This window comes from Saccopteryx bilineata, chromosome 3 (assembly GCF_036850765.1).
Source record: "Saccopteryx bilineata isolate mSacBil1 chromosome 3, mSacBil1_pri_phased_curated, whole genome shotgun sequence".
Classification (NCBI taxonomy): Eukaryota; Metazoa; Chordata; class Mammalia; order Chiroptera; family Emballonuridae; genus Saccopteryx; species Saccopteryx bilineata.
Window position 1 is genome coordinate 282,393,840 of NC_089492.1, and position 21,803 is coordinate 282,415,642.

Genomic DNA, 21,803 nt, shown 5'->3' on the forward strand with positions numbered 1-21,803 from the left:
CAACGAAGAATTGATGCTTTTCATCTCTCTCCCTTCCTGCCTGTCTGTCCCTCTCTCTGTCTCTGTCACAAAATAAAATAAAAATAAAAAATAAAACAATGCTCTTGATAAGTCTTTTGAAAGTTTCTTTCTTTAAAAAAAACTAACTGTATGAGCACATGCATGTTGACAAACATTGCTAAATATACAAGGCTTTTAATAGTTTATACTGCACTTCAACATGTTATATTTAATTTAAAACCGTACAGCAGGATGATTTGTACATATATTGTGTCAAAAGAGTAATTCTTTCAAATTGCAGGAGTTGTCAGTGAGAAATGTAGATTAACTGCTCCAACTCCCGTGAGCCACATGACAACTGGATTTATAAAACCAGACTTGTGCTGCCTGGCCTGTGTTAGAACAATCAACAGAGTGTTGACCTGGAGTGCTGAGATCGCTGGTTCAAAACCCTAGTCTTGCCCAGTCAAGGGACATACAACAACCAAGCAATGAAGAATTCCCTGTCCATCCTCTCACCCCTGTTCTTCTCTCTATGTAAAATCAATAAATAAAATATGAAAAGAAAAAAAAAAGACCTGTGTTTCTGTATGGAGAGGTAGAAGAGAAGGATTTTTTTGGAGTAAGAGTAGAAATAAAGATAAAAAATAAAATTTAATCCCATCTAAATTTAAAAATTCAAGCTATGCTGATAGCTTTAAAACACATACCTTCTTTCTATTAACGTTTCATAAAAGTCTCTGATATCTTGACCAGATTTTTCCATACAGTGATAAAATGCCAACTGACTTTCCCGATTTGCAAAATCCACCTTAAAAACAAAACAGGTGTTCGAAGCAAGTTTCAGATTAAAATAACAAAACATGTTACCAAATTTAAAAGTTCTTTCCAAAATAGCTCTCTGACTAAATTTCAAGAGTAAACTTTCTCAATAATATGGCATAGCCATCATAACTGAAACTGTATTTTGTTAACCTGAAATCTCTCTTGATTCTATACAAATCTTTGTAACGAATTATGAAGTTCTAGAACCCAATTCTAAAGGAGTGGGAAAAGCAAATGGAAAACTGGAACACTACCCAGCAGGATTCTAGGTTGTTAATTAAATAATCAGATCAACTAAATCCAGCAATTTCTGTTCTATGCTGGAACCATAGAACATAAAATATAGAGGGACATTTAAACTTCACTCACAGCTCGGCCCCTGAGTCACTAAAAATGTAATAACCCTCATCTATCAATATATCTTTTTCTATAAATATCTTATTTCAAATAGACTTATTTCAATCTAAACATCATAGTTATTAAATTTATAAATTCCTTCCAGCTATCCTGAACAAAGGATCGTGCAGGAAGATGGAGTGACTGGCACTTCAAGCTCTTGGGTGTGCAGGTGACTGTGGGCCACCTGAACCAAGAGCACACAGGTGAGCCGCAGGCACCGGGCATAGAGAAGCACAATTTCTTGAATGAGAGGATTTTTAGAGAATGTTCTGTGTCTAATAGTTTAAAAGATCCTGTGCCCTCAGGTAGACAAATATAAAAATTGTAATATTTCCTTAAAAACTGAGGCCATACAATGCCTATCATGTAAACCACTCCACTTGCTGGACACCTACAATGTGCCAGTAATTAAGAAGGTAAGAATCAAATACAATTTGTTCTGCCTCTGTTTAAAAGTTATTCTGCACACCTTGATTTTATTCCCACCGATTTTCCTCCCCTTGGTCTCTTTTACAGCTGCTTGTGCATACTCAATTTCATTGTAGAGAATCAAGGCCATGCCTTTTAAGCGGTCAAACACCACCTGTAAAAGAACAACCAAAAAAAAACAAGTTAAGAGCCTTACCCAGTACATTTAGTGTCAGTCCCAACAAAATCTTAAGTCACAAGGACACTGCCAAGAGAAAACACACTTATATGTATGTTTTTTTTAATTTATTCATTTTTGAGAGGGAGCGGAAGGGGGGGGGAGAGAGGGAGGGGGGGAGAGAGGGAGGGAGAGAGAGAAAGAGAAGGAGAAGGAGAGGGAGAGGGAGAGGGAGAGGGAGAGGGAGAGGGAGAGGGAGAGGGAGAGGGAGGGGGAGGGGGGAGGGAGGGGAAAGGGGAAGGGAGGGAGCAGGAAGCATCAACTTCCGTATGTGCCTTGACCAGGCAAACCCAAGGTTTTGAACCAGTGATCTCAACATTCCAGATTGATGCTTTATCCACTGTGCCACTACAGGTCAGGCTTATACATATTATTCTAGAAAAAAATTTCAGGGTTTTCCTGATGAGGAAGTTGTAGTAAAAACACAATAAAATGTGTAGAGACTGTTCAGAATCATGGCTATTGTGGCTTAAGGTACATTATGCTTTTATTTTGCTTTTCTATAATTTATTTTCCATGTTGACTAAATACTGACTATTCAGTTAAGTCCTCACTTAACACTGTCAATAGGTTCTGGGACCTTAAGCAAAATGATGTATAATGAAACCAATTTTACCACAGACTAATTGCTATAAATGAGAGTTTAGTTTCTACAGCATCACATCAACATTATAACAAAATGACACTGAACAAAACTATGTTATCTGAGAACTTGCTATATTTAAGTATTCTTCTGGTTTTGGCTCAAATCAATATTCTTGGAAGAGAGAAACAAATATAAAGAGCACTGACTCAACAAAAATCTTAATGACTCTTGGTCATAAGTAGCACTACAATCATAAAACTATTGGAATTTTATTTATACTAGCAGTCTAGTGTGCAATTTCTCCAAACAAAAGCTACATTTAAAGAAGTGTCAAAGTTATGCAACATGCCCACTACAGTGTAAATCTTTCAAGGAGTTAAAAGCTTTACCTTTACATAATGGAATGGGACCAGGAGACGCTTTCCTGTCATGTTTGTGAGTGTATTACATAAACATTGATCAGATCTTCTACTGTGTAAATGTCCCTTTAAAGTCGTCATTTTTTAAAAAATCAAGTCTAATTACATATTAGTGTGAACATGAACAATTATATAATTAGTTTAATTTTAATGTGATATAAAATTAAAATCTAAGGAAAATTCTATTTAATGGTATTATGCATACTTATTTCAAAATTAATCATCTTGGCTAGTTCAACACAGTTTTTCAGAATACTCATTTTATAAGCTAATATAGATGAGCCTTGCTAGGCCAAATTTTGGAAAAGAGAATTTTAATGCATGAGTTATTAAAGAAAAGAAAAAGTTGGCACTAGAAATTGGGACTGAAAGCACAGAATACCAAGAAAAGGGAGTCAAAAGTAGCTTTAAACCACACACCAAAACCTCCACCTACCTTTATCACAGGCCCGTATCGGCAGAAATGTCGTGTTAAATACTGATCTGACACATTTGCAGAAAGCCCATCTAACCACACGCAGTTTGTAGGCATGCTCTTTCCAAAACCCAGCTGAATATAAAAGGCAAAATTTCTATTAGTAAATTTAGCAATTATTCAAGTACAGAATTCTGAGAAAACCTGTCCTCTATAGGAATCTTGTTAAACCAACATCTCAGGGGAAACCTTTGGATGAATCAAGTAAAAATTTACAAAAACAGTAATCTTGCCTGGATAAGCAAGTCTTTATTAAGATGACAGTATAACAGGATGAAGATAAAGAAATGTACTATCTTTATGGTTAATTGTATTACTGAGATTTTAATCAAACATATGTCCCCTAAAATATACAAACAAACAAACAAAAAATAACCCTCCAAAATCTTAAAAATCATGCCAGTACAATAACTTATGCAAATTCCTTTACCTTGAGGCGATTATTTCCAAGGTATTCCCCATCCATCTTCTTAATAGCCTTACAAACGCTAGCAATATCACAGTACTGTAAGAATGCATACTGAGGAACTCCATTTACTTTCTTAATATCAATGTCCTGAAAGGGCCAATGAAAACCACTTAGTGATACAAGAAAATAATCAGAAATTTATTTTCAACAAGAAAATACATTAGAAAAAAACAAGTCTGTATAAGTTACATATTTCTCAAAATAGTCATTCCCAAAAATACTGTTCTTAGTTAAAACTGTACATCTCAATGAAATTGTGAATTAAAGTATAAAAAACTATACAACACAGCATTTGTAATCACTAACCATGAAACCCTTCGCATGTGAAGCACTCTGCAGAAAAGCAACTGCACCAAATTTGAAATTTAAAATCTACACTGTCTGGAGAAATTTATGATAACAAAGAAAAGGCAGCCTATTTGATGAAAACCTAAAAAAAATAATTCCCTTCCACAGTATCTAAAATCCTTACTAGAAACAAGCTATTTAAAATACAGTATCTGAGAAAAATAATAAAGAAATCAAGTTTTAAAAAAGCGATTTAAAATATGCAATCCTAAATTATAAGATATCTCATTGAACCAAGCCTGATGACTGAGAAATATGCTATTAATCTCTCATATCCAGTATTGATGGATAAATAGCTAAACTACTTTGTGAAAATGCATCAGAACACCATCCCTGGATTAAAAAATAAAAACTCTATAAAGGAACACCCACCTTCTCTTTGGTATGCTTGAAACCTGTAGTCACACTTGACACTTGGTCCTGGTTCCTTATAAAAGGTGGTGGAAAAAAAAACCTAACTTACACAGGAAAATGGTCCAGAGAAACCAGACACTTGGAGGGTAAAACTTGTACCTAAACAATAATGACTTGGGCCATATATTGCAGAATAAGTATTATGATTATTTTAAACCTCCTTAAGGGTCACAAGCCAATAATCAAAACCTGAAACAGCGAAATGAGTAATGCATTTAAAAGCTGTTTGGCCTGACCAGGCGGTGGCGCAGTGGATAGAGCGTCGGACTGGGATGCAGAGGACCCAGGTTCAAGACCCCGAGGTCGCCAGCTTGAGTGCGGACTCATCTGGTTTGAGGAAAAGCCCACCAGCTTGAACCCAAGGTCGCTGGCTCCAGCAAGGGTTTACTCAGTCTGCTGAAGGCCCACAGTCAAGGCACATATGAGAAAGCAATCAATGAACAACTAAGGGGTTGCAACGCGCAATGAAAAACTAATGATTGATGCTTCTCATTTCTCTTCGTTCCTGTCTGTCTGTCCCTGTCTATCCTTCTCTCTAGCTCACTCTCTGTCTCTGTAAAAGATAAATAAATAAATAAAATTTAAAAAAAAAAGCTGTCTGATGGGTCCTTTAAAAGAGCAATAATTTTGCCTGACCAGGCGGTGGCACAGTGAATAGAGCATTGGACTGGGATGTGGAGGACCCAGGTTTGAGACCCCGAAGTTGCCAGCTTGAGCGCGGGCTCATCTGGTTTGAGCAAAGCTCACCAGCTTGGACCCAAGGTCGCTGGCTCGAGCAAGGGGTCACTTGATCGGCTGTAGCCCCACGGTCAAGGCACATATAAGAAAGCAATCAATGAACAATTAAGGTGTCGCAATGAAACACTAATGATTGATGCTTCTCATCTCTCTTTCCTCTCTGTCTGTCCCTATCTATTCCTCTCTCTGTCTCTGTAAAAAAAAAAAAAAGCAGTAATTTTTACTCAAAAATTTTTAAGTAATGGTAAACATTCACTTTTATTTTCACTATTATGGAGAATGTGATAACTCAGGATAACTACACTAAAGAGAAATAGTCTCGTCCTAACTGGGTAGCTCAGTTGGTTAGAGCCTCATACTGATCACCAAGGTTGCGGGTCCAATCTCTGGTCAGGGCATATATGAGAATCAAAAATGGCCCTGGCTGGATGGCTCAGCTGGTTAGAGCATCGTCCCAAAGCAAAGAGGTTGCCAGTTTGATCCCTAGTCAGGGCACAGACAGGATCAACTCAGTGTTCCCGTCTCTCTCTCACTTTCCCCTTCCTCTCTCGCTAAAATCAATAAATACAAATTTAAAAACCAACAACAGTGAAATGCATAGATAAGTGGAACAACAAGCCAATGTTTCTCTCCCTCCCCTTCTCTAAAAGAATCTTGATAAATCAATATATTTTATTTTTATATTTTCTAGAAAGAAAGAGAAAGCGGGGAGGAGAGAGATAAGAAGCATCAATTCATAGTTTTCATTGATTTCTCCTCATATGTGCCTTGACGGAGGCAGGAAGGCCCTCAAGCTAAGTCAGTGACCCCCTGGCTCAAGCCAGCGACCTTCGAATCATGTCGATGATCCTGTGCTCAAGCAGGTGACCCCATGCGCAAGCTGGCAACCTCGAAGTTTCGAATTAGGACACTTCACTCAGCTTCCTGGACCAACACTCAAACCACTGTGCCACCACTGGTCAATAAATGAATTTTTAAAGGAGAGAGAGAAAAATAGTCTCCAAAGACTACCAGTGGGTAGACTCACTAACTACGTTCTTTCTCGCTATAGCATAACCCAGTGGTTCTCAAAGTGTGCGCCAGGCACACTGGTGCACCCTAGGAGATTTTCAGGTGCGCCCTATGGCATTCCAGAGAAAAATGTGACTGTTGGGGACCAAAAAACCAACCGGGTTTGGGAGTTTAGATTTTTGGGGCACAGAGGTATGGGGAATTTGCTATAAGCTGACAGTCTGCCCAACCCCCCACCTCACTTGCCTAATTAAGTTGCAAAAGGCTGTTAAGCTGTGGTGCTGGATTGTTTACATTACCCCCTATGTTCCCCAGAAAGACCTGAGGCAAGCTTCTTCTAACTTTTGTTTGGTGTAAAGTTAAGATGATATCTATGGTGGGGGTTTTCTGCGCTCAACACAAGAGTAAAAAGAGAGGAGTTCTTCAATGTGTTGACGAGGAAATGAGAGTTTGTCCTTTAAATATATGACCAAACATTGAAGAAATCACTAGGACACATCAGGCTCATGTTTCTCATAAACACAAGAATGAAAAAACTTAACACATTCACACTGGGACCTGCTGAATTTACTAAATCTTACTAAGAATGTATCTATCCATATAAAAAGATAATTCTTTTGTGTTTTTTTTTTATTTTTTAACCCCTCTTTTTTGCAAATTCTAAAAAGCATAACTCAAAAAATGTAACATAAAAATGGTTTTTAATGTCAGAATAAATTTAATTTTGTTGTATTTATTACATTTAATTAATATAAAAGCACGCTTGGACTTTATATTTTTTCTTTAATATTTGACTTAATTATTATAACATATTTCTCAGAAATTTGTATATAGTGTACCTTCAATTATTTGTAGGATTTTAAATGTGCTCGACAACTTCAAAAAGTTTGAGAACCACTGGCATAACCTGTTATCAAAAAGCAGCAGACCATTTCCCCAAAGTTTGCATTTCATTAAAATAGTGACAACCTTGGCTGGTCCAATGGTAGTGGGTTATCAGAACTTATTAACTTAGTGACACTAAAATAGTGACGACCACAAGCTATTGCAAACATGATGAGATTATGGTTTCCAACGAATACTAATGTGTCCACCTTACTGAGAAGCATAGCTCTAAAACACAATATATATATTTTTAGCAACCCTAGTAATGAAAATGTATCCATGTGCCCAAATACATTTTATATGCCTCCAAAATTTAAAGTAGCAGCTATATTCAAATAAAAGTACATCTGAAAATCTTATCTAAGAGAAAATTAATTAATAGATCATTGTCTAAGGACAGAAAAAGCTTAAGTCCAGATAGAAAGATGAACTCCAAGTCACTCATCTACATAGGTAGGCGGTAGATCTAAAATTACAGTATAGGCCCTGGCTGGTTGGCTCAGTGGTAGAGCGTCGGCCTGGCGTGCAGAAGTCCCGGGTTTGATTCCCGGCCAGGGCACACAGGAGAAGGGCCCATCTGCTTCTCCACCCCTCCCCCTCTCCTTCCTCTCTGTCTCTCTCTTCCCGTCCCACAGCCGAGGCTCCACTAGAGCAAAGATGACCCGGGCGCTGGGGATGGCTCCTTGGCCTCTGTTCCAGGCGCTAGAGTGGCTCTGGTCGCAACAGAGCATCACCCCGGAGGGGCAGAGCATCGCCCCTGGTGGGCAGAGCATCGCCCCCTGGTGGGCGTGCTGGGTGGATCCCTGTCAGGCGCATGCGGGAGTCTGTCTGACTGTCTCTCCCCGTTTCCGGCTTCAGAAAAATACAGAAAATAAATAAATAAATAAATAAATAAATAAATAAATAAATAAATAAATAAAATTACAGTATACACTATACTCATAAATAAACAAAAGAACTTTAAAAATCAAACTAAAAATAAATGTTTTACTGGTGCATCTCTCTCTCTCTCTCTCTCTCTCTCTATATATATATATATATGATATATATAAAATTTTTTTTTTGTGAGAGAAAAGAGGAAGGGACCGAGATGAGAAGCATCAACTCTCACTTGCAGCACATTTTTTACTTGTTCACTGATTGCTTCTCATACGTGCCCTGACTGAGGTGCTGCTCGAGCCAAGCTAGTAACCCCTTGCTCAAAACAATGACCTTGGACTCAAACCAGCAACCTTGGGCTTTTAGCCAACAACCTTTGGGCTCAAGCTGGTGAGCCTGTGCTCAAACCAGCAAACTTAGGGTTTTGAACCTGGGACCTCAGCGTTCCAGGCTGATGCTTCATCCACTGCACCGCCACTGGTCAGGCTAAATATAATCTTCTCTGTTTTTTGTTTACTTTCTACCAACCATTTCCATCTATTGCCCCCAGTTCCTATAAGATGAAATTTAGGTCAGCAACAAGCACAAATAATGTTTTAGTCACAAGACTACATTAAGTCATTAGAAAAAAAAATAAAAATAAAGATCTTTTGCTTAAAGCATTAGTGTATAACAGCAATTTTCAACTGGTATGCTGAAAGAATTTTGTGTGTGTGTGTGTGTGTGTGTGTGTGTGTGTGTTATTTTTTCGAAACTGGAAACGGGGAGGCAGTCAGACAGACTCCCGCATGCGCCTGACCGGGATCCACCCGGCATGCCCACCAGGGGGTGATGCTCTGCCTCAATCAGAGCCATTCTAGCACCTGAGGCAGAGATCACAGACCCATCCTCAGCGCCCAGGCCAACTTTGCTCCAATGGAGCCTTGGCTGCAGGAGGGGAAGAGAGAGACAGAGAGGAAGGAGAGAGAGAGGGGTGGAGAAGCAGATGGGCGCTTCTCCTGTGTGCCCTGGACGGGAATTGAACCTGGGACTCCTGCAAGCCAGGCCGACGCTCTACCACTGAGCCAACCGGCAAGAGCAAGAACTTTTTTTTTAAGTGAGAAGAGAGGAAATAGACTCCTGCATGCACCCCAACCAGGATTCCCAGGGCAACCCTCATCTTGGGCCAATGCTCGAATCAAATGAGCTATTTCTAGTGCCTGAGAGTGATGCTCAAACCAATCGAGCCGCTGGCTCTGGGTGAGTGGGTTGGGGGGAAGCAGATGGTCACTTCTCTTGTATGCCCTGACTGGGAATCAAACCTGACATCCATATGCCAGGCTAACACTCTATCCACTAAACTAACAGGCCCTGGCCACCACAAGAATTTTTAAAACATGAAATACCTGACTGTTTAGTCAGGATCACTGACCTCTTTTTCCTTAATGTCAAAAAAATGACAATAGCCAACAAAATAATAGCCATCTGGTGTGAACAAATCAAAATTATACCTTTTTTTTTTATCAGATCGGCAAAAATGTATTTTTTGTTGTGCTTCAGAATTTTAGTAATTAGTTTATGTATGCCATGGGATGAAAAAGGTTGAAAATTGCTGATGTGGCTCTGGCCAGCTTGCTCAGTGGGTAGAGCGTTGGCCCAGTGTGCAGAAGTCCCAGGTCAGCACACATGAGAAGCAACCATCTGCTTCTCTTCCTCCCACTCTCCCCCTTCTCTCTCTTTTCCCCTTTCTCAGTGGCCCTGGGTGCTGAGGATAGCTCAACTGGTCCAAGCATCAGCCTCAGGTGCTGAGAATAGCTTGGTTGATTTGAGCATCAGCCAAAGATGGGGGCCCCTGGGGGGGATCCTGGTTGGGGAGTATTTGGGAGTCTATCTCCCTTCCTCTCACTAAAAAAAAAATTGCTGATGTGGAAGATAACAACAGATTAATAGACAGACACACATATACACACACACCTTAAAAATTAATAGCTATTCCTACTCAAAACATTTTAAAACTCTCCAAAGTACAAATATACTAGAGCAATTTCTTTACTGTTATAAATAGAGAAAATCTAGAAAACCAAGAAGTAATTTCCCTATTTTTTCAAACACAAAACAAATTAATATATCCTAATCAGTGGTTCTCAAAACTTTTTAAAGTCGGGGTGCATTTAAATCCTACAAATAATTGTAGGTACACTATATACAAATTTCTGAGAAATATGTTACAATAATTAAGTCAAAGATTAAAGAAAAAATATAAAGTCCAAGCATGCTTTTATGTTAATTAAATGAAATAAATACGACAAAATTAAATTTATTCTGACATTAAAAACATTTTTGTTACATTTTTTGAGTTATGCTTTTTAGAATTTGCAAAAAAGAGGGGTTAAAAAAAAAAAACACAAAAGAGTTATCTTTTTTTATAGATAGATACATTCTTAGTAAGATTTAGTAAATTCAACAGGTCCCAGTGTGAATGTGTTAAGTTCTTTCATTCTTGTGTTTATGAAAAACATGAGCCTGATGTGTCCTAGTGATTTCTTCAATGTTTGGTCATATATTTGAAAGGCAAATTCTCATTTCCTTGTCAATACATTGAAGAATTCCTCTCTTTTTACTCTTGTGTTGAGTGCAGAAAACCCCCACCATAGATATCATCTTAACTTGATACCAAACAAAGGATAGAAGAAACTTGCCTCAGGTCTTTCTGGGGAACATGGGGGGTAGTGTAAACAATCCAGCACCACAGCTTAACAGCCTTTTGCTACCTAATTAGGCAAGTGAGGTGGGGGGTTGGGCAGACTGTCAGCTTACAGCCAATTCCCCACACCTCTGTCCCTCAAAAACCTAAACTCCCAAACCCTGTTGGTTTTTTTGGTCCCCAACAGGCACGTATTTCTCTGGAATACCATAGGGCACACCTGGAAATCTTCTATCACTTTGAGAACTACTGTCCTAAGTGTACAAAGCTGTGACCAAACTATTTCACATGGAAAATCCTTTACTCCTAAATCTAACTATGACTTGCACAATATAAAAAGTGATTCTAATTAAAATTTCAAAATAGAACTGAGCTTCCAACATGACATCTACATTTCAGTAATCCCCAAGGTACTTTCTGATGAGAGCTGTGGTAACACAATAATCACACAATAGTAATCTGCTTCTTTCTTATAAACATGTTTTCTCTTCCAGATTTCCCTTTCAATCCACAGGACTAGTAATGGCACTGAAACAGCACCCAATAAAAAAAGAAAGAAAAAATGGTGTGTGTGTGTGTGTGTGTGTGTGTGTGTGTGTGTGTGTGTAAAAACAAAAGAAAGACAAGTATCTATTTTTACATACATACACACACACACACTCTCCAGTGGGTTTTGCTAGATAATCTTTCAGCAGGACTTAAAAACACATAGGGCAAATGAGAAAAAAACATTTATTACATCATCTAAATATCATCTTTCCAAATATAATCTGTACTTTGCTTGGACTTATGACAAAGATCTAAACTGTTTTTGTTGTAAAAAAGCAACATACCACAATTTCGCCAAAGCGCTGAAAGATGTTGCGAAGGTCATGATATGTAGTGGTTTTCTCAAGGTTGCCAATAAAGAGGGTTCTTGTTGCTTTGGGGTGAAATTCATCTATCCTTTCATCCAAAGGGCGAAATTCATTTTCACTTTCTGTTTCTGTAAGTGGGATGGGGACAGTAAAAAGAGAAGAGAGTGCTTTGACTGAGTGTATTTGTTTATCATGGGGAAAACCTACACTTAAGAGAATTAATATCTCTGAAACATTAGGCTTGAGTACTAATACAGTCTGAAAAATTATACACAACTTCAGCAATAGCTGCCTCTTGTTAACTCCAAAGCAAAAGAAGAATATCAAGACTAACAAATTTGTCCCCAAAAATAAGAACACTTTGATCTTTAAAATAGAAAAGTGGACTGAATCTGAATCTGCTAAGTTGATTTGTTTTAAAAAACAATCACTAACACTGAAATATTTTAAACCCCAGCAAAAATTGTAATTATTTGTCCTGGCCAGATAGCTCAGTTGGTTAGAGCACTGAGCTGGTATGCAAGGGTTGTGGGTTTGACTCCCAGTCAGGGCACACACAGGAACAGATTGATGTTTCTCTCTCTCTCTCTCTCTCTCTCTCTCTCTCTCTCTCCCCCTACCTCCATCGCTCTAAAATCAATCAATAATTATTTTTAAATGATAATTATTTTATCCTAATCTTAGGTTCAAATATCATGTGGTAGGCTCTCAATGAGGAATGTAAAACTATACATAAAACTCAGCTGAAAACAGTCCAGCTTCATTATTTACCTTCAACATTTTATAAAATACTTCAATTTTATATTTGTCATACTAATCAACATAACCCAACTGCCTGTCTAAATGCAGAAATTTTTAGATATAAGAATAGTAATTGTATGAACACTGACTGACGCAACACTTATGAAATATCTCTTTTTTGGTGTTGCACAAACCCCAGTGACAACCAGAAAATGACTAAATGACTCTTAAGGTCTCTATTTCTTATAATCAAAAGTTCTGGTTTAATGTCTAATTCAATGATAGGCTTTCTTTGAAGCTCCATTTATTAATTTGGTCTAAGGTTGGGGCAATTCAATGTTTTGTTGGCAATTACAATGCAGCCTGTATGTTCTCCTTTTTCAGTGTAAAATACAGCCATCCAAAAAGTTAACATCAACTTGACTGAAACAAAGTGTGTCGTGTCAGTCACTGAACGTCACTGATTATACAACAAGGCTGGTATTAAAAAGGCTCAACTTCAGAGTTGTTGCATGAACTCAGAATACATCTCATTTTATTTTAAAAGGGAGAAAAAAAGAAAAAGAAAATAATAATCAGACCCGTCTTGACGTGTGTATTCCAAAAGGAAGAATCAGAATGATAAAGCATGACTTGCAACCATTAAAATCTGTAATGGCACCCTGGCCGGTTGGCTCAGTGATAGAGTGTCGGCCTGGCGTGCAGGAGTCCTGGGTTCAATTCCCGGTCAGGGCACACAGGAGAGGCGCCCATCTGCTTCTCCACCCCCCCCCTCCTGCCTCTGTCTTTCTCTTCCCCTCCAGCAGCCAAGGCTCCATGGGAGCAAAGTTGGCCCGGGTGCTGAGGATGGCTCTATGGCCTCTGCCTCAGGCGCTAGAATGGCCCTGGTTGCAACAGAGCAACGCCCCAGATGGGCAGAGCATCACCCCCTGGTGGGCATGCCAGGTGGATCCCAGCCGGGCGCATGCAGGAGTCTATCTGACTGCCTCCCCGTTTTCAACTTCAGAAAAATACAAAAATAAATAAATCTGTAATGGCTTCATTTCTATCAAATAGCTCAGTAGAAATTTCAAAACTGGAAATTTAACCTTCATCACCAAATTAATGCCTTAATTCCTACATGTCATTGAGAAACCCCTTTTATCCTGCAATTTCATGTTTAGAGAATTATAACATTGTGCACAGGAATAAGAAATCACAACTTTAAAAGCCACCAGGGTCTATTGGCAGAGTTGGGTTTCTTGGAATTCCAAGAGGTCCTTGACCTAAAGCAGCAATCAATCCATACATTTTAAAACAAAACATTTATACCAAACCATCCAGCAGCAAAATTCCACCTAGTCTCTATCCTCAAATTTGACTGCTTTCAAACATCACTTTAAACAGGTGGTTCATGCTGTCCATCTTTAAAAAAGGTACCTTCAGCTTTCTTATGCTTGAACTAACCAAACATCTCAAAATCTTCTCTGGTAGGTGGTTAAAACCCAATTATCCTGGATTTTAAGTAAAATTCTTTTTTACAGTAAATATTTCGAGCTAGCCCCACCATGTGGAGATCAGATGGTCAGCTATGGATAATGCTCTTAAATTAGATCCTTGTTAAGTAATTACATATGGCTCTAAAAATTTACAAAGATAAGGTCTAAATATTCCTTGAGTCAGTTCCTAAGGAATATATGACATTATAAATACAACTCCAAATGTGTTCAATAAGAACCATTCTTAGCCCAGTATAGCTTAGGGCAGGCAGTACATCTAAAACATGGCAGAGAGGTAGGTGGAACATGAAGATATAACCCAGGGGTCCCCAAACTACAGCCCGCGGGCCGCATGCGGCCCCCTGAGGCCATTTATCTGGCCCCAGCCGCCCTTCTGGAAGGGGCACCTCTTTCACTGGTGGTCAGTGAGAGGAGCATAGTTCCCATTGAAATACTGAACAGTTTGTTGATTTAAATTTACCTGTTTTTTATTTTAAATATTGTATTTGTTCCTGTTTTGTTTTTCTACTTTAAAATAAGATATGTGCAGTGTGCATAGGGATTTGTTCATAGTTTTTTTTATAGTCCGGCCCTCCAACAGTCTGAGGGACAGTGAACTGGCCCCCTGTGTAAAAAGTTTGGGGGCCCCTGATATAACCTATAGTATTTTGAAAAGGTAATAATAATCCTTTTAATTCTTGCATTTTATCACAAAATTATGCACATTTTACAGTATTCACTCTAACACCTCTGTGCCTGTTTTAATAACATTTACACGTTCTTATCAGGAAAATTCTATTTTTTTTCCTCGTAACTGTCAAATAAAATGAATATTCCAAGAACGTGAGCTAGGTTTACCCTATAAATTCCACTCAAAATGGAAACTTTAAGTTCAAGTGTCTCAGCTAAATAATAGGACTCCATGATTTTAACATATTTTTATTCATTCCTCTACAAATTTACTCACAAATTGCCTTAAATTAGGCATTACCAAACTTGAGTATGCAAATTCTGAACCAGTAAACTGGGGTAGGGTCAAAGAGTCTGCATTTTAAGCAAGCACCACAGATGATTCTAAACAAGAGAAACACTGACCCAAGCCATGCCTGAGAAGACTTCCTGCCCTAACAATAAGTCTTTCAGGTAGGTTCAAGCTAAGGAAATGTCCCCTTGATATTCTCAATGAGTCACACTGGGAAGACTTAAGTCGTTTCTTTGTTACTATCTTTAAAAGGCATGGAAGCTAAAATAACAGATCCAATTTGTACTGGGCATAACAGAAATAAAACTAGTCTAGCTAGTTCCTCAAATCCACGTAACAAGTAGTTTATTTTTAAATTTAATTCAGGATAATTCTGTTGTCATTCTCTTAGGAACTATCTCCTTATCTCAATCAATTAATCCTTTGGGGAAGGCAGGACTCCAGGGGGCTAAACTCTACCTTTCAGACTCCTTTATAGAAACTAAACAATTTTTACCCTCCTTAACTAAAACAGTGTAATTTATTAAGCTGAACAATAAATGAAGCCACTCTTGAAACAGAAGACACTGGAAGTATGTCAATAAAGACTGGAATAGTGCCCACATTCAGGATACGATGCTGTCCTTTCATAGGCTGGAAGACAAATTATACTAAAGCTCCACTTCCTGGTCTCTTACCTGGCCCTATCCATGCTGTTACTTCAATCTGCATGCCAAAGAAAAGTTTTCCTTTTGATGCAGTCAATGCTTTTTCTTGGTCCTCTTGCTGCCGAAAGAATACCAGACCATACCTCTCTTCTGAAGCTCCATGTATTTGCACTGAAGTCACCTTTCCAAATTTCTTAAATTCATGGAAAAGGCCATCTTTAAGGCTTGTATCTAAATCCCCAAATAAAAACAAGTTGCTTATTTTTCTAATTTAGGTATAACTCAATAAGTACACTACTAAATCATGAGCCTGATTTTTGACCTAAGTTTTGTTAGCATTAAAACATCATGTTTTCAAATAAAATAACTCAAAAAAGCATTTTGGAGGCTACTGTACAATTCTGAAATAAACTGAGCATTAGAAGATTTATGGATGGGTCTTTTATGGAGTATAGTTATAAGGGGAGTTCATTTTGCTACTCCTAATTTGGTTATGCTTAAAATTTTCATAATAAAAACTTTACATACATGCAAACATATAAGACTTTTAAAGACTGCACAAAGAAAGCCATACTTCTAGCTTTCCTAGTATCATGTCAATGATAAAAATGTGTGGGAAGTGGCATCCAACAACCTGAACATACCATCTGGAGGTCCTGTGTTAATTTGATTTGTCATAAAAATTAAAATTTTATATATATGGTGTGTGTATATATATATAAAACCTGGTATGTAAATTTTATAGGTTGTTTTTTAATAAATAATTTAAATCACTGAAATGCACTTAACTAAGAAATAGTCTTTTTTGGTTTGACCATATGTATGCCGTTTACATACACAATATACCTAATGTACAAATAAACAGTAAATTATGGTCAATTGTCAATTAAAAATATCAGGAGTAAAGGAAAGATTACAGTATAGCTTTTCATTAGACTTTTCTATTAATCATGATTTTCCTCATTTAAACTCTTAAACTCCCATCACAATTTTATGCTCAAAATTATTTCATGTGGCCCTGGCAGGTTGGCTCAGCGGTAGAGCGTCGGCCTGGCGTGCGGGGGACCCAGGTTCAATTCCCGGCCAGGGCACATAAGGAGAAGCGCACATTTGCTTCTCCACCCCGCCCTCCTTCCTCTCTGTCTCTCTCTTCCCCTCCCGCAGCCAAGGCTCCATTGGAGCAAAGATGGCCTGGGCGCTGGGGATGGCTCCTTGGCCGCTGCCCCAGGCGCTAGAGTGGCTCTGGTCGCGGCAGAGCGATGCCCCGGAGGGGCAGAGCATCGCCCACTGGTAGGCAGAGCGTTGCCCCTAGTGGGCGTGCAGGGTGGATCCTGGTCGGGCGCATGTGGGAGTCTGTCTGACTGTCTCTCCCCGTTTCCAGCTTCAGAAAAATACAAAAAATAAAAATAATAATAATAATAATTTCATGTAACACAGGACTCCAGAGCAATACATACTGCTCACAAAAATTAGGGGATATTTCAAAATGAATATGAAGTGATAAAATGTCCCCCAATTTTTTGTGAGCAGTGTAATAAAACTAACTAAAAATAGAATTTCTACAATCTCATCATAACAAATTTCCTTTAATATCAAAATATTTAATACAGAAAGTATATTTATTCAAAGATAAACCATACTTAGGCCCTGACTGGTTAGCTCAAAGCGTCGTCCTGAAACAACAAAGTTGTGGGTTTGATCCCCAGCCAGGGCACATATGAAAAGCAACCAATGAGTGAACAACTAAGTGAAACAACAAATGAATGCTTCTTTCTCTGTCTCTCCCAATCCCTCCTTCCTTTCTTTTTCTCTTTGTTTCTCCTTTTAAAAAGGATAAACCATCCTTTTATAATATGCACCACAGAATTTTTATGTGTGGATATGTTTATGCATAATATATACATTTATCTGTATTTAATAACTACAAAAAAAATAACATGCCATATCTATATCTATATTTACATATGTATATAGATATAACAACCTAGACACTATAAGTTATGATAATCACTTACTTTTTCTTTCATGGCAGTAAATATTAATGAAACAGAAATAAAGCTTGCTATCACTGCAAAGTTCTGAAGTCAAGTTGCTCAGTCTCTCATTCCCCAACCTTAGCAGAGAAAGGCAGTTTTTACCTGTAGAGCGTACTGGAAGATTCTGAACCTTGATCCCAAAACTTTTACGAGGCTCATCTTTTTCCAGGGATGAAAGCAGCTGGGAAGCGGGTGCAGGGACTGCTGCGGATTGAACTGACCGGGCTGGAGAGTCATCACTTGAACTACTGCTGGAATCAGTGCTGTAGAAGGGCAAAAAACTCTTTAACAAAAAGACAAACAAAATGCTTGCAGCACATAAAACTTCTTAGAATCAATAAGTGGCAATAATTTAAAGGTCTAAACATTAGGTGTGAGACTTCAGGACGTTCCACCTCCTCCACATCTACATATTTCATACCGTACCTTCAGAGATAGCAGAAGACATTCTCTGGCCTGAGAATGTGGAGGCAAAAGTGACAATCTTTTACTACCACAGGCCACCTAAAGACAAATGCTTCATTCTGTGCAAAATTTGAGTAATTTTTTCCAAGAAAAATAGACTAATAAACACAATTCACTTAATAATAATAATAGAATCGTGAATATATGGGGTTTTGATTCAGAGATATAAATTCAAATCTTAGCTTAGACATAAAGCATGTATTCTTGGACAAGTCATTTATCCTTTCACTAGAGCCTCAGTTTACACATCTGCAAAATAGAAATAACAACAGTATCTATCTCAGGCCCTGACTGGATGATAGCTCAGTTGGTTAGAGCATCATGCCAACATGATAGGGTTGCAGGTTTGAGCCCCGGTCAGGGCACATACAAGAATCAACCAATGAATATAGAAATAAATGGAACAACAAATTGCTATTTTTCTCTCTCTCTCCCTAAAAAAAAAAAAAAAAATTTTTTTAAAATAATATCTATCTCATAGGGTTAGAATTAAATAAAATAACGGCCAGGCTTAGAGTTTGGAATATGACAGCATTCACTAAATGAAGTAGCACTGCTCTGCTACTATTGTTACTACTACTACTGCCTCATGGGTAAATTAATTTTCAGAAAAACATAAATACCCAAAAATAATTTCCCAGGTAAATTTAATTTTTAAAAATTTTGAAGATGCAATAAAAAAAATATGTAAGTTACTTGAGTCTTAGTAGTTTAGGCTCTTTGTGAATAATGTGAAAAATGAGTCAATGAAATTGAATTGATTCTTCAGTTTAATACAACATTCAAATGTGGAAGACAGTTGAAAGACAAAAACAAAATATTACCAACATGGTCAGATTAAGAGAGAGATATTTTAACAAGCTTATTATGCCTAAGAACTAAGTGGGAAATACAAAATTTTCCTTGGTACTGGATGTTCAAGACTGTTTAGTTTTAAGTTCTATAGCCTTCTCATATAGATTAATAAAAAGGTATTTGTAGCCTGACCAGGCGGTAGCGCAGTGGATAGAGCGTCGGACTGGGATGCAGAAGGACCCAGGTTCAAGACCCCAAGGTTGCCAGCTTGAGCGCAGGCTCATCTGGCTTGAGCAAAAAGCTCACCAGCTTAAGCCCAAGGTCACTGGCTCGAGCAAGGGGTTACTCAGTCGGCTGAAGGCCCACGGTCAAGGCACATATGAGAAAGCAATCAATGAACAACTAAGGTGTTGCAACGAAAAACTGATAATTGATGCTTCTCATCTCTCTCCGTTCCTGTCTGTCTGTCTCTATCTATCCCTCTATCTGACTCTCTCTCTCTCTCTCTCTCTGTCCCTGTAAAGAAAAAAAAAAAAAGGCTATTTGTAGGTTCTGCTATTTGCAGGTTTATGAAATTTTGCTTCACACTCACACCTCTCTGTGGTAGAATCCTTGTTTCTATATAACTCCGGAAGGTTAACCCATCTTAAATTAAGCCCACCTGCTACAGGAAAGGCCTAATAGTTTTTGTCATTGCACTAAGACTGCAGCTCTCATATCCAAAACTATCTCTAAGCTAGCACAATTAATAAATCCAACCCTAGGATCTGAGACAAATTTGCTATTGCTTTTCCTTTTTTTTTTTTTTTTATAATTTTTTTTTTTTCTAAAAAAAAATTAATAAATACAGTAAGAAAACAGCATGTTATGACTTTGAATTCACAGAGCATTTTTATTTAGCTTTCACCTGCTAGGACAAAAACTGAAAAGTTCATAAGGTTATCAGAACTGTCTACAGTCTGAAACAAAGAAATAAACCTATGCCCGTGAGAGCCAAAAAGAGATAAATGAGTTACAAAATACACACTACTAGGGACAAAAGCCTTGAGACAGAACAAGTCATCATTGCCTGCCTCTTATATAAATGAAGTGTTTCAATTTTTCCATCTAGAAAAGGTTTTCTTTCTAAGTCATTCAGCAAAAGCAGTGTTACTAGTACTAAGTGAATAGAATACTATATTTTCATTGAAATTAAAGGTTAACAAAATTAATCTTGTTTTAGCACAGGAGAAAAATGTTTGTTATGTTTGAAGTATTCCAAGCAATACAAGATTATTCACAAGGACACCAAATGACTAGGGTAAAGAATATATTATATGACATACCAACTTAATCCCAATGAATAAAATAACCATTAAGGAAAATACTTTAATTACAATACTACAAATATTAAATATATCAAAATTCCTTAGCAATAATGGGTAAAGAAGTAAACAAATATGGGCAAGAGCAGAATTTCTGGTTTTTGATATGATTAATGAGGCAGCATAAACAAAGTTCTGTGTAAATCTGTAAAAATGGAGGAAAGGTGATCAATCAATAATAATAATATTGTTACCTTTTTTCTAAGTGAGAGACAAAGACAGGAAGGAAGGGTGATGAAAAGCATCAACTCAGACATAGTGTGGCACCTTATTTGTTCATTGACTGCTTTCTCATACGTGCCTTGACCAGGGGACTCCAGCCAAACCAGTGACCCCTTGCTCAAGCCAGTGACCTTGGGCTTCAAGCCAGTGACCCAAGGCTCAAGCTGGAGACCTGAGGTTTCAAACCTGGGTCCTCAGTGTCCCAGGCCCATGCTCTATCTACTGTACCACAACCTGGTCAGGCAATGATACTAATTTTTAAAGTACAAAATAATCATAGAAATTAGATTTGTTATAAATGTCATCATAATCTTGGTGAATTCCCTGCTACCATACCGATTTTGAAACAATATGTAAATTTACTGGTACAATGATCTGCTGACCAATTTGAAGTGATAACCAGAAAGGGCGAAAGGTTTTCAAATGAATTATGAAACGATAAAATTAAAACAACTTTTGAGTTCACATTTTCATATGCTAATCTGAACTGCACCATACATTTCCAGTACAGTCTATTAAATGTACCAGGGATTTTAAGATCCTACTAAATCAACATGGGAGCACAAATTTGGACACCCCCCTCCAATACATACTTTTCAATCCTATTAAACTGACAGAAAGCCCAAGTGCCCAGACTCTCTGTGTCAACTTTTATTATTATTTTCATTCATTCATTCACTCATTCATTCAGCGCAAGAGAGACAAGAAGGAAGGGAGATGAGAAAGCATCAACTCGTAGTTGCAGCACTTTAGTTGTTTATTGATTCCTTCTCTATTGTGCCTTGACTAGGGAGCTCCAGCCAATCCAATGACCCCTTGCTCAAGCTGGTGACCCTGGACTTCAGGACAACAACCTTTGGGCTCAAGACAGCGACCTTGGGATCATGTCTATGATCCCATGCTCAAACTAGCAATCAGCAACCCCATGCTCAAGCTGGCCCATGCTCAATCCATCAACCTTGAGGTTTTGAATCGAGGTCCTCAGTATCCCAGGTAGATGCTCTATTCACTGCACCACTACTTGGTTAGGCTCAGGTTTTATTTTTTAAAACTCTTATTTCCACAGTCATTAAAGAATCACAGAAGTTCACCAAAGCTTATGACCTATAGTATTTAGCTGTTTCTTAAAAGTTAAAAGCAGTGAATCAAAAGCTATTCCACTCTAAATTGTCTTAAGTAGTGATGACAGTATATCAACTATTACTTTTAAGAAAGTAGACTTTAAATCTACCTTGCCACATCAACATTAAAGTTTCAATACCAACTAAAAGTTCTAAATCACATCTGATTAGGCAGTGGTGCAGTGAGTAGAGCGTCAGACTGGGATGCGAAGGACCCAGGTTTGAGACCCTGAGGTCGCCAGCTTGAGCGTGGGCTCATCTGGTTTGAGCAAAGCTCACCAGCTCGGATCCAAGGTCGCTAGCTCCAGCAAGGGGTTA

At 38.1% G+C, this 21,803-nt stretch overlaps 1 protein-coding gene across 3 annotated transcripts in view; it reads right to left on the bottom strand.

Moving 5' to 3' along the window:
• Positions 1-21,803, bottom strand: part of SPEN (spen family transcriptional repressor) — a 102,407-nt gene that overhangs the window by 14,280 nt on the left and 66,324 nt on the right. For 2 of the 3 annotated variants that reach the window (XM_066270349.1, XM_066270351.1), the window contains 7 exons: positions 17,621-17,781; positions 15,513-15,713; positions 11,611-11,762; positions 3,781-3,906; positions 3,312-3,425; positions 1,694-1,807; positions 711-811 (listed from right to left, as the gene is read on the bottom strand). In XM_066270349.1, coding sequence (XP_066126446.1) covers positions 711-811; positions 1,694-1,807; positions 3,312-3,425; positions 3,781-3,906; positions 11,611-11,762; positions 15,513-15,713; positions 17,621-17,781 — 969 coding nt within the window. The remainder of the gene's footprint in view (positions 1-710; positions 812-1,693; positions 1,808-3,311; positions 3,426-3,780; positions 3,907-11,610; positions 11,763-15,512; positions 15,714-17,620; positions 17,782-21,803) is intronic. The other variant, XM_066270350.1, reaches the window with a different exon arrangement.